Source organism: Gobio gobio, assembly GCF_949357685.1.
Source record: "Gobio gobio genome assembly, chromosome: 17".
NCBI classification, from domain to species: Eukaryota; Metazoa; Chordata; class Actinopteri; order Cypriniformes; family Gobionidae; genus Gobio; species Gobio gobio.
Window position 1 is genome coordinate 35,021,843 of NC_137110.1, and position 11,815 is coordinate 35,033,657.

The 11,815-nt window shown below is 39.4% G+C and overlaps 1 protein-coding gene across 5 annotated transcripts in view; it reads left to right on the forward strand.

The window, feature by feature from the left end:
• col18a1b (collagen type XVIII alpha 1 chain b) overlaps positions 1-11,465 on the forward strand; it is an 83,161-nt gene extending 71,696 nt beyond the window's left edge. For 4 of the 5 annotated variants that reach the window (XM_079841858.1, XM_079841854.1, XM_079841855.1 and 1 more), the window contains exons 30-43: positions 2,745-2,810; positions 2,894-2,959; positions 3,049-3,082; positions 3,283-3,336; positions 3,468-3,502; positions 3,606-3,719; positions 3,822-3,978; positions 4,184-4,248; positions 4,359-4,487; positions 5,098-5,130; positions 5,955-6,326; positions 8,768-8,965; positions 9,053-9,168; positions 9,260-11,465. In XM_079841858.1, the coding sequence (XP_079697984.1) occupies positions 2,745-2,810; positions 2,894-2,959; positions 3,049-3,082; positions 3,283-3,336; positions 3,468-3,502; positions 3,606-3,719; positions 3,822-3,978; positions 4,184-4,248; positions 4,359-4,487; positions 5,098-5,130; positions 5,955-6,326; positions 8,768-8,965; positions 9,053-9,168; positions 9,260-9,464 (1,644 nt within the window). In that variant the 3' untranslated portion in view covers positions 9,465-11,465. The remainder of the gene's footprint in view (positions 1-2,744; positions 2,811-2,893; positions 2,960-3,048; positions 3,083-3,282; positions 3,337-3,467; positions 3,503-3,605; positions 3,720-3,821; positions 3,979-4,183; positions 4,249-4,358; positions 4,488-5,097; positions 5,131-5,954; positions 6,327-8,767; positions 8,966-9,052; positions 9,169-9,259) is intronic. The other variant, XM_079841856.1, reaches the window with a different exon arrangement.
• Positions 11,466-11,815: the final 350 nt, after the last annotated feature.

An 11,815-nucleotide genomic window follows, 5' to 3' on the forward strand; every position in this document is an offset into this window, starting at 1 on the left:
TGATCCTGAGACCCCGGCCTGGATATGTGCCCAAGGTTCCCACCACTCCGTTCAAGGACCAGGTGGTGAACCTGCAAGCGCTGCCTTTGGAGGAGGCAGACCCAGCCTTGGCATTGCTCTGTCCAGTACGCGCTCTCCGCGCCTACGTAGACATGACGCAGTGTTTCAGGACCTCAGACCAGCTCTTTGTCTGTTATGGTGGAGAGCGGAAGGGAAGTGCTCTCTCAAAGCAAAGGCTGTCTCACTGGATAGTGGACACCATTGCTTTGGCTTACCAGCAGCAAGGCCGACCATGTCCCCTTGGTGTGAGGGCACACTCCACCCGGAGTGTGGCTTCCTCTTGGGCTCTAGCGCATGGCGCCTCGCTAGCAGACATCTGCAGAGCTGCAGGCTGGGCGACACCCAACACATTCGCCAGATTCTATAATCTCCGAGTGGAGCCAGTGTCCGACTATGTACTCGCTCCCCCGAGGGGCCGGTAAGGACCAGGTTCAGGTGTCTTCGCTTGCTCGCCACTCCACTCCACGGACTGGATACGTGCGATATTTCCTCAGGTGAGTTCCCCGAGAGCCCTGAGCTCCTCCAGCACTGTCGACGCCGACATCAGTTCAGTCTGCCCTCTCGAGCCCAGACCCTCATGTCCGGCCAGGTGCCCCATGTGCATGGTTCCCTCTGGCGACCCCCACATGTGTATTTCACCGTAAGTCTCCGCAGTGAGCGGGTTTCTTCCCTTGGCGTGTCCCCGCCACCCCTAGGGTTAAAAATCCACCTTCGGCTGGTACCCTAGAGATCTCCCATATGCAACCCTCTCCGGGTCATATGTGTCTCTTAAGTCCTCCCCACGGGTAGGCATCTTGGCATTCCCTCACTGGGATATGCTTCCCAGTGTACCTTGGTAATCCTGTGTTAAGTGGGAGTCCTTCGTCCGTACTAGTCTTACGACAGGGTACTCACACTTACGCAGGGCACTGGAAGACAGCTGAGTGGCGGGATTATATTGGGACCCCCATTCGTTAGTCACTAACGTTACGTCGTAGTGACTGAACGAAAGGGAACGTCTCGGTTACGGATGTAACCCTCGTTCCCTGAGGAGGGAACGGAGACGTAACGTCCCCTTGCCACATCAGCTGTGTTGCCTGGAACGCAGGAGTTCAGTCTTGGCTCCTCAAGCAGGTAACATAATGTGATATTGCCTCGTACTTCCTTATATACTCACGCAGTGAGGCGGAGCTACGTATGCAAATTCCGCATGCCCCATGGCATTGGCACGCCATTGGGCGTTTTCTCAAAACTCGAAGTTGATAGGCTTCTAAGCGAAACCCCCATTCGTTAGTCACTAACGTTACGTCTCCGTTCCCTCCTCAGGGAACGAGGGTTACATCCGTAACCGAGACGATATTGTATTTACAGTGTTGTCTAACATGCATATCAGTGTCGCAGTGACTCTGGCACATTTCTGGGCATTCAAAGGCTATTATATTGGTCTGTATTATTCTATTAAGAGATTTAAATGTTAGTTGGTTTTGTTTTAAGTGAGTGTAAGTGATTCTTAAAAGTATTAATACAAATATTGCAGATGAAAAGTCTGAAAAAAAGGGTGATGCACGGGTACGCACCTGATGCATTCAAAAGTAATTATGAAATTTATTTGAAGGAGATTTTCAAAAAGTAATTAACACATTTTATTTAGTTTAAACAGTAGTGGTTAAAAGTAACTTAAATTGGACCCAAATCTAACTAAGGGTCCATTGGTGTATTCCAGGGGTCTCCAAACTCGGTCCTGGAGGGCCACTGTCCAGCAGAGTTTAGCTCCAACCCCAAATAAACACACCTGAACCAGCTAATCAGTGTCTTACAAGACCCTAGTTAGACACTGATTAGCTAGTTCAGGTGTTTTATTGGGGTTGGAGCTAAACTCTGCTGGACAGCAACCGAGTTTGCAGACCCCTGGAGTATTCAATCAATTTGACCCTCTCACCCCAGCTTATATCTCAGAGCTAAAGAAGACATCAAACTCGTCTTTCTGCCATCTTGACCCGGCCCATTACCAACTACCACACTCAATAAGCTTCAATACATTCAGAAATCTGCAGCCGGATTCCTCACACATAACAAAAAATCCTCCCACATTACTCCTGTTTTACACAGACTACATTGGCTGCCCGTTCGTTTCTGTAATTCTCATCACATTCAAAGCCCTCAATGGTCTCTCCCCAGTTCTGACATCATTCATACCTACACCCCTGCCCGTACACTTAGGTCCTCTGACTCAGTTTTTTTGCTGGCCCTGGCCACAAACCAGCTTTGTTTGGTGGCAGGGCCGTCTCTATCGCTTCCACTATGGAAGTCTATTCCCCAACATATTTTTAACCTCACATCCAAACACGATTTTAAAATCCACCTTAAAACATACCTTTTTACCTTGTGTTTCTCTCCTCCCTAGTGCAATGTGTGCTATGTTTCTCTACATCCAATGCTCATTTATTCTTCTCTGTTTGCCTGCTGCTATGTTTTTTTGGTCTTCTATTGTAAAGAGACCTTGAGTTTGTAGAAAGGGTCAATAAAAAATTAACTTATTATTATTATTATTATTATTATTATTATTATTATTATGAACTTTAATTGTTGCTTGCAACTATATTTTAAATGCATTTTTATTCTATCATATTTTTTATTGAGTTTGATTTTTGATCATTTGCATAATTTGCTATATTCTTGATTACAAAATATTCTTAATCAAAAAGGGTCGTCCTGGTCTGAATGGAAAAAAGGGAGCGAAAGGGGAATCAGCTGGAGGATATGGCTATCAGGTAAAAAAAAAAGTACCTTATTACTATGTTTTGTTTTTATTGTTACTATCGAAGTACATATACTATTTTCAAACTGATTTTAGGGACCCCCTGGTCCACCTGGGCCACCCGGTCCTCCTGGAACTCCAGCTTCTGGGGAAAGATTTAATGTGAGTAATGAACTATTATCTTGTAGGTTTGTTTGCTATAAAAATAGCATTTGTACTGGCTCACAGTTTTTAATGTGATCTACCTTAAGGGTTATGATGGTGGAAGCTCAAGGTTTCCCATTGGTGAGTTGAGAATGAATCTGATTTGTCATTTTCCGATCCATATACAGTGTGATCACATTCCAGTTTAGTTTAACATGAATATGCATTTTTTTTTATTGTTTGTAATGAATCAAGTATTATGAAGAATTTGTATGATGGTTTGCATAAAAGCAGCTGCTAACTGAATCGATGTAAATATATCTCAAATTTCATTAACTCAGCTATCAAAGGGGACAAGGGTGAAAGAGGAACGCCTGGCATCCCTGGCTTGCCAGGTATGATTTATTAAAGCATCAAGCCTTTTTATAGGAACATTTATAAATATTTAGAGTGAATATAATTTTTATTTTTATTTTTTAACTGTGAAATGGGAACGTGACTTGAATATCAACGTTATCTGCTGTAGGTCTCACTACCTCCTTTGACATGTATGCGTTTAAGGTATGACTTTCCAACAAGTTTTCTGTTTACATGTAGTAATGTTTTGCTGAAAATGTGCAGCCCATAGAAAATTTACTCAATTATGTAATGTTTTATGCTGTAGCATGAGATGAAAGGTGAGCTTGGTTCTAAAGGGGAAAAGGGAGAACCAGGAGGAGGTTTCTATGACCCTCGTCAGGGTGGAGTACAAGGTCCACCTGGAAGACCTGGACCACCGGTGAAAACACAGACATTAAATGATTCCTCTCAGATTCTGAGTCAACCATTGTTTATTCTTGTCTAAAGTGGCTTACCTGACTAAATGTTAATTTTGGTATAGGGCCCTAGAGGTGAATCTATTAGTGGACCTCCAGGTCCCCCAGGGTCTCCCGGAGCCCCAGGAATCGGTTATGAGGGTCACCCAGGTATTCCTGGCCCACCAGGTCCACCTGGACCACCGGGATCATTGATACCAGGTGCATACAGACCCACACAAAGTAAGGAATCCGCACACTGCCACTAACACGTACAAGATCTTTTGGCTACCTAAGGATGCATATTTGAATCTGACCTGCTTCATGCCCTGATCTAATTTCTTGTCTCTCCCTTTCCAGTATTCTCTCTTGCTGTCCTGTCCATTAAATGCAAATGTTCACAGATAAAAAAAAGCTACCTTTTCATTTTAACACCTTGATCCTTTAGCAATCAGTATTCCTGGGCCACCTGGGCCACCTGGACCTCCTGGACACCCTGGGCATTTTACTAAGGTGAGTTTTCTCTATAAAAACTGCTTGCTGTCGATGGGCACACTGATGTAAACATCAATTATTTTCTATGAGATAATTCATCTTTTGTTGGTTTGTTCTCATTTTCTCAGGTTATGTTTTTGAGGTCTTTTGACACCATGGCTGCATCAACTATTCAGCATCCAGAAGGCACGCTAATCTATGTAACAGACAAGAAAGAACTTTTTATGAGAGCACAGGATGGTGTCAGAGAAGTCATGGTAATTGTCTAGGCTTCAATATTTGTCTTCATCTTCATATAAGAAGAGTACAAACTTAAAGCCAAAGTATACTTCACTTGTCCACATTCCAAAAAATACAAACACGACCATCCACCATCAAGGTCAAAGCAAGATACTTTGAAAGCACTCAAATGTGAGCTAGACGGAGCAAAATGCGGAATATAAATTATAAAGGGACTTTTTTTTTGTTTTTATGATTGACCATTCAAATAGAACAAGTATTAATCTCTGCAGATTGAGTGTGCATTCCCAATTCAGTGGGCATTTTCAAACCAATAGACAAGGCAGGTAAAGTGGTTAAAAATGCCCATTGGTTTGGAAATGTCCACTAAAACACCCATTTTGGTTCTAGAGAGAGAGACAAGTTTCAAATAGAAGGGTCTGTTAGGTGCACAAAATGGGCCTTAAGAATAGGAAACAGCCTTACATGTTATATTCCCCTTATTCCATAGCATCACATTTGCATTTTTTATAAAATTAGTAGTTAGTCTTAATAAACTCATTAGCCCTGAGGTTTATTACTTGACATGTATCCTTTTTGTAATTTAAGCAAGAAACTATTAAAATATTTCTGAATGTTTCATTTCAGCTTGGCAAATATATCCCTTTCCCCAGGGGTCTGGTGAGTAACAGAATTAATTAATTATATAATACAAAAAAAAACTGCCTTTGTCCATTACATATGCATGTTACTAACACAAGTAACATTTCAAGCTATGAGTAAAGGTGCGATGTTGTCTACATTTAAGGGTGAAAAAAGGGTCATAGTCAATGGTGTAGCGATACAGTTTTGGTAGCAATATTGTCTGATTTGGTTTCTGCAATGGTGCCTGTAACTGTGCCCGTCTTGTTATTGAACAAGCTTACAAGCTTGAATATTGATAATTTGCATGATTGCATAACTAATGAGAACTAATAGGTCTCACAGCTGCTAAAAAAGATGATTATATTCGGATGGAAACGATCATTCACTTCTGTAAAACGTTGGATCCCTACATTTCTGGATCTTCTGCTCGAGTTAATGGTGCAAAGGGAAAACCCTTTACTGCAGAGTCACTGAAAGATTGGTTGAGGTGATCTTTTTGTCTGATTTAATTTAATTTGATTCAATTCTGTTCACTCATTAATTTGAGCTCCTGAACTTCAGTAATTTCCCCTTTGTGTATTTTTTGGGGGGTATTTTGTTGTAATTTTAAGATGCCTTGTATTGTTGTTCGTATTGTTGTCCTTTTTTGTTCAATAAACATTTGACCGAGAAAAAAAAAAAAAAAGTGTAGCGATGCATGAAGCACAACTCGCATAGAATTAACTTTCAAACTAAGCAGCTTCTGTTGGTCGACGTGGCAAATTTTTGTGACCAACTTCGAAATCGATTCCTGTTATGTGGTAAAAGTGACCGCATTCTTCTCCTTGTTTTTTTTTTTTTTTTGCACTATTGGTTTCTAGGATAATCAGAGGGAAGCAGTGGAGCCTCCACAAGTGGTTCACTATTCTCAGGACTACCCCACTAACTCTCCCCCTCGAGCCCCTTCACAGCCAGAAGCCCAGTATCCTGTGCCACATGATCCCAGATACCAGCCATCCTATGACCCATACCACAGACATACATTTTCGCCCCACTTATCCCCAACTGATCCACGGTACTCTCCATCAGACGACCGAATTTATCAGCACCATCCTGATTCCAGAAAGCACATTCACAGCAGCCACCCGGATCAGTCTGGCCATCCTGACAGCAGATATGAACGTAGGCACCACCTCAGGCCTGTCATTGAAGAAGCTAAGCTTCCTGCTCACATACACACAGCAGGCCATGCGGTAAGCACCTCATCATTTAAATGAGGAATAATTGCTCGTCTATTCATTTTTGCCTATGCACCATGACGAATTTCCAACCAATTATAGTAGGAAGTAATTTCCATCAAACTGTAAAGAATCAATCATTTGCTAATGGACTTGCTGAAAGGCTCACTTACATTAATAACAAGCATTCACAAAAATGTGTTATAAAAAAAACAAGGTGACATTGTTGTACTCTTGCCTCAAGGTGAAAAAAGTTGAAAATGTAGCAGCATTTTTTACCAATTTTAACAGATACTATTGTGTGCTATATCAATGGGATGACCACAAATAAGCCCAAAGTTTAATTCAGATAAATATACGTTTTATATAAAAGTAACATACAGTAAATATGTTGCACTAACTGAACATTTTCTTTTACTGGAACATACAAATGTGAATGAATATTAGATATTTCAAAATGCCTCAAAAAATAATAAGGGTTATCATTGTGTTTCCCTTCTTTGGAAATAGTAAAGGATAATAGATCAAATTAAAATAAAATAAATGTACTTTTATAACGGCCCTATAAAAAAGACCAGGAGAGACATGAGGATTTGGGGATATAAATGAGAGATTCCTAGTGTAATTTATAGTGAATAATTCACGGGATTTTGGGATATAAGATAACATATTGTATATCATATCGGGAAACCGGTTCAAAATAACATAGTGTCTGTGGTCTTTTTCAGAAGGTAAAAGCCAAGAATCCACAACACAATACCACAGACATTCTTGTAATATTAATTTCATATTAAAATACCAATCCTTACATTATTTTTCTGACGTACACTATACTATTCAAAAGTTTGGAGTCAGTAATATTTTTTTAAAGAAATTACTACTTTTATTCAGCAAGGTTAAATGATGTTTATAGGTTACGCTATATTGTCAAAAGTTTTGGGATGCCTGCCTTAACATGCACATGAACTTTAATGACATCCCATTCTTAATCCGTAGGGTTTCATATGGAGTTGGCCCACCCTTTGCAGCTAAAACAGTATCCACTCTTCTGGAAAGGCTTTCCACAAGGCTTAGGAGTGTGTTTATGGGAATTTTTGACCATTCTTCCAGAAGCGCATTTGTGAGGTCAGGCACTGATGATGGATGAGAAGGTCTGGCTTGCAGTCTCCGCTCTAATTCATCCCAAAGGTGTTCTATCAGGTTGAGGTTAGGACTCTGTGCCAGTCAAGTTCCTTTGAAAAATTTGTTTTTATGGACCTTGCTTTGTGCACTGGTGCGCAGGCATGTTGGAACGGGAAGGCACCATCCCAAACTGTTCCCACAAAGTTGGGAGCATGAAATTGTTCAAAATATCTTTGTATGCTGAAGCATAAAGAGCTCCTTTTACTGGAACTAAGGGGCCAACTCCAACCCCTGGAAAACAACCCCACACCATAATCTCCCCTCCACAAACTTTACACTTGGCACAATGCAGTCAAGTACCGTTCTCCTGGCAACCACCAAACCCAGACTCATCCATCGGCTTGCCAGACAGAGAAGCATGATTCGTCACTCCAGAGAACACGTCTCCACTGCTTTAGAGTCCAGTGGCGGCGTGCTTTTCTTCACTGCATCCGACACTTTGCATTGGACATGGTGATGTAAGGCTTGGATGCAGCTGCACGTGGCCTACCACTTCTTGGCTGAGTTGTTGTTGTTCCAGTTAACCATGGAATATTTAGTAGTGAGGAAATTTCACAAATGGACTTATTGCACAGGTGGCAACTATCACGACATCATGCTTGAATTCACTGAGCTCCTGAGAGCGACCCATTCTTTCACAAATGTTTGTAGAAGCGTCTGCATGCCTTTGGAGGGGCGTCCCAATACTTTTGGCAATATAGTGTATATTAGAAGTTATATATTTTATGGAATAATGACTGCTGAAAATATACCTTTTCCATCAGGAATTAATTACACTTTGAAAAATAGGTAACACTTTAGTTTTAGGTGACATAGTTACACGTTACTACTAACCTTTTTATTTGAAATTATTTGTTTCCGTCTGCAACTAGTATTAATCAAGTCACATTTATTTATGTAGCGCTTTATATAATACAGATTGTTTCAAAGCAGCTTCAGAGTAATAAACAAGAAAATAATAAGTATTAATGTTGCAAAGTTCTTTAATTATGAAACTAATACAATTTCAGCTGTAAAGCAGCGCTAACTAAACAAGTGTCATTATTAAGCTCAATTTAGTTCAATGTTGATTCAGTTTAGTCCAATTCAACTAAAAAGCAAGTTCAGTGTAATAGTTAAAAAATGTGACATTCAAGCAAGTGTTTTAAAGAAACACATTTTTTAACAATAGAAAGTGTTGAGGATCAGCTGATGTCCTTTTATATAATCTATATTGCTTGTAATTTAAACGTATTGTCACTACTTATGCATAACTATCTGTTTTGTCACCTTAGCTGCACCTGATTGCTCTCAACTCACCCCAGCGGGGCGACATGCGTGACATTAGAGGTGTAGATCACCAGTGCTTCTTACAGGCCCAAGCAATTGGGCTCAAAGGAACATTCAGGGCTTTCCTGTCATCCCGGTTACAGGATCTATACAGTATTGTTCGAATGAATGACAGGGATCGATTTCCTATAGTAAATCTTCAAGTAAGTTCCTTCATTGGTCACAAAAGCTTTTTTTTTTACAGTATATACTGTAGTCTTTTACAAAGCTGTTTAATATGTTCACCACAGGATGAGGAATTATTCAGCAACTGGGAGTCCATCTTTGGTGACTCAGAGGGCAAGGTGAATGATGATGTGCGCATCTATTCATTTGATGGTCGAGATGTTCTCAATGATGATGCCTGGTAAGGGTGACTTAGACATATTCCTTAACAACTAGAACCTTAAGAGAAATGATTAACCTGGCATGTATTTTCTCCATAACCACTTCGATAGGCCAGAGAAGATGGTATGGCACGGATCAAGCACTCGTGGAAACAGGCAAACAGACAGCTACTGTGAAACATGGCGAACTGGTAGTAATGCCGTCACTGGCATGGCTTCCTCTCTCCAAGATGGCTACTTACTTCAGCAGTTGCCACGTGGTTGCGCCAGCTCTTTTGTCGTACTGTGCATTGAGAACAGCTACATTGCTGAGTGAACCAAAACGTGTGCTAAACCAAAATTTGCCTGGAGTCACACCACAAACTGAACCTTGTTTTGTGACGGCTGGTTATATATGTTCAACAATAAGTATTTTAGATTGAAAATATGACAATTTTGTATGTATTAACTGCTGTGTCAGCCATCAGTATATCAAAAGATATACATTGCTCCTCCTTACACCATAAGTCTTACAACAAACATTTTATCATAGCAGAAACTATACAATGAAATACTTGAGCATTTGAAAAGAAAAAGTAGACTAAATTCATGGGAGGGGGGACAGTTTTATGTTTTATATTTTTAGCAAAAACATGCATCTTATTCTATTTTCACACATACAAGGGCGGTATAGAACACCCTCAAGCAAAAACAACTTTTAAAAGAGAGCTGGTTTTGAAATGGAATGTGCCTTCACATGTTGCCAAAGAAAACGACTACATTTTAAATTTAAACAATTAATTATTTTTAAACTACTTTGTTGTCATTACTACTTTTTTCACCTTTGTATTTAAATAAACATATATACGTAACCTTTCTACATTTTTATACTTTGCAACTCGATCACAACAAACATTCCATGATTGTAGTGCAAAATGACTGACTTTCTCTAAAGAAAGATGACTTAAAAATAGGTAAATCATTGTTTTTTATTATTTATTTTGTTTGGTTTTTATTTTACACATAACTTGAAAATTATAAAGATTGCAATCTTTGCAGATTAAAGATTGGCCATTGCAGTTATCACCATTCTACAGCATGTTGTATTCTACAGTTCAAATGTGACTTCTAAAAATCTCAAAAAGCCATTATTACTTTTATTTACTGCATTTTCAATGGCACTTACGTTAATAAATAAATACAACCTCTATTTTTTACTCATCACTGTTGTTTCAATATTAAAAATTCTGTAATATTTATTTGGAAAATAAAGTCAATTACTGGTTACTGGTCATTCAAACGGTGTAATGCATTTGTAACAATATTGCTTGTTATTTTATCTATTTAGCTCCACCTGTAAAAAGCCAAAGCACGAGCCACCAGTGGTTTTGTTTCTGAACGAATCAGTGTTTTTGAGTGAATGATTCAATGACTTACTCATAAAGAGACTTAGGCCTGGTTTCACAGACAGGGTTTAGTTTAAGCCTTAGTTTTATTAGGACAGCCAAGTAGCTTTTACATTTTTAGAAAAAACAACAACATTACTCTTAAAAATAAAGGTTCTTTGGTGGGGTGTATGGTTCCATGAAGAACCTTCCATTGCACAAAAAGGTTCTTTTGTAACGCTGAAAGGTTCTTTAGACTATAAAATGGTTCGAAAAATGTTTTTCTTTACAGAACCTTTCACAAAACGGTTCTTCAGGGAACCAAAAATGGTTATTCTATGGCATCGCAGTGAAAACCCCTTTTTGGTTCTTTCTGGCACCTTTATTTTTAAGTGTGATGAATGATGTGCATCTTGAGACAAAACAATTGCAGTGACATTTTAAGTAATGTCAGTGCAAGTTTCTTTCAGTTAAAACAGCTCAAACATACATTTTAGTCTGGGACTAGGCTTAAGCCTTGTCTGTGAAACCGGGGGTTAGTGCCATAATGATGTTTCCTGAAAAATCCCATTTATGCATTTGTGATGTTTCTATCCATAATCAGAGACGAGCATAACAGTGATATAAACAGTAAAACCTCACAGTGCTGTTGAACTACATATCACTCTTGTATAAAGGAAATAAAGACAGTCAAAGAGATTCAAGCTGGAGCTTGCAGCATTCTCCATCAGATGGTTCAAATAATTATTGTATCAGATTTCATCATCGCTACACTGACAATGTTTGGGGCTCTGTTTAAGTCTAGACTCCTCACTTCAGCCAGGCATACACCTAATTGATCTCTCAACCTTTATGAGAGATAGTAATGAACCATTCCAGTCATGTCTGCCAGAATTGCAACCATTTTTTTGGAATCTGCAACTATAAAAATAAACATCATTTATACAAACATTAGCTGTCTTGTCATTTGTTTTCCTTGTTTCCACCTTGGGACACGCATTCAGACATTAATCAGTTTCAGCTTTGCCAAAATGAAAAGGGCATTTCATTTACAACTACCTCGATCACTCCTGTGAGAGATGGAACAAGTCAGAACAAAACCTACAAGCTAATCATCTTTTCCTCAACGTTTAAGCATTGTCTTAGCAACATGCTCAATTACTTAGTTTCTTAAATGACTTCTATTACACATGCTATGACTAGAAAATATTTACTCTTTTGTGTTTTAAGTCTCTCAAGATGTATTCCCTTTATTAAAGTGTGTTGTCTTTGTTATAGTCACCTTAAGCTTGCTGTTGAATAT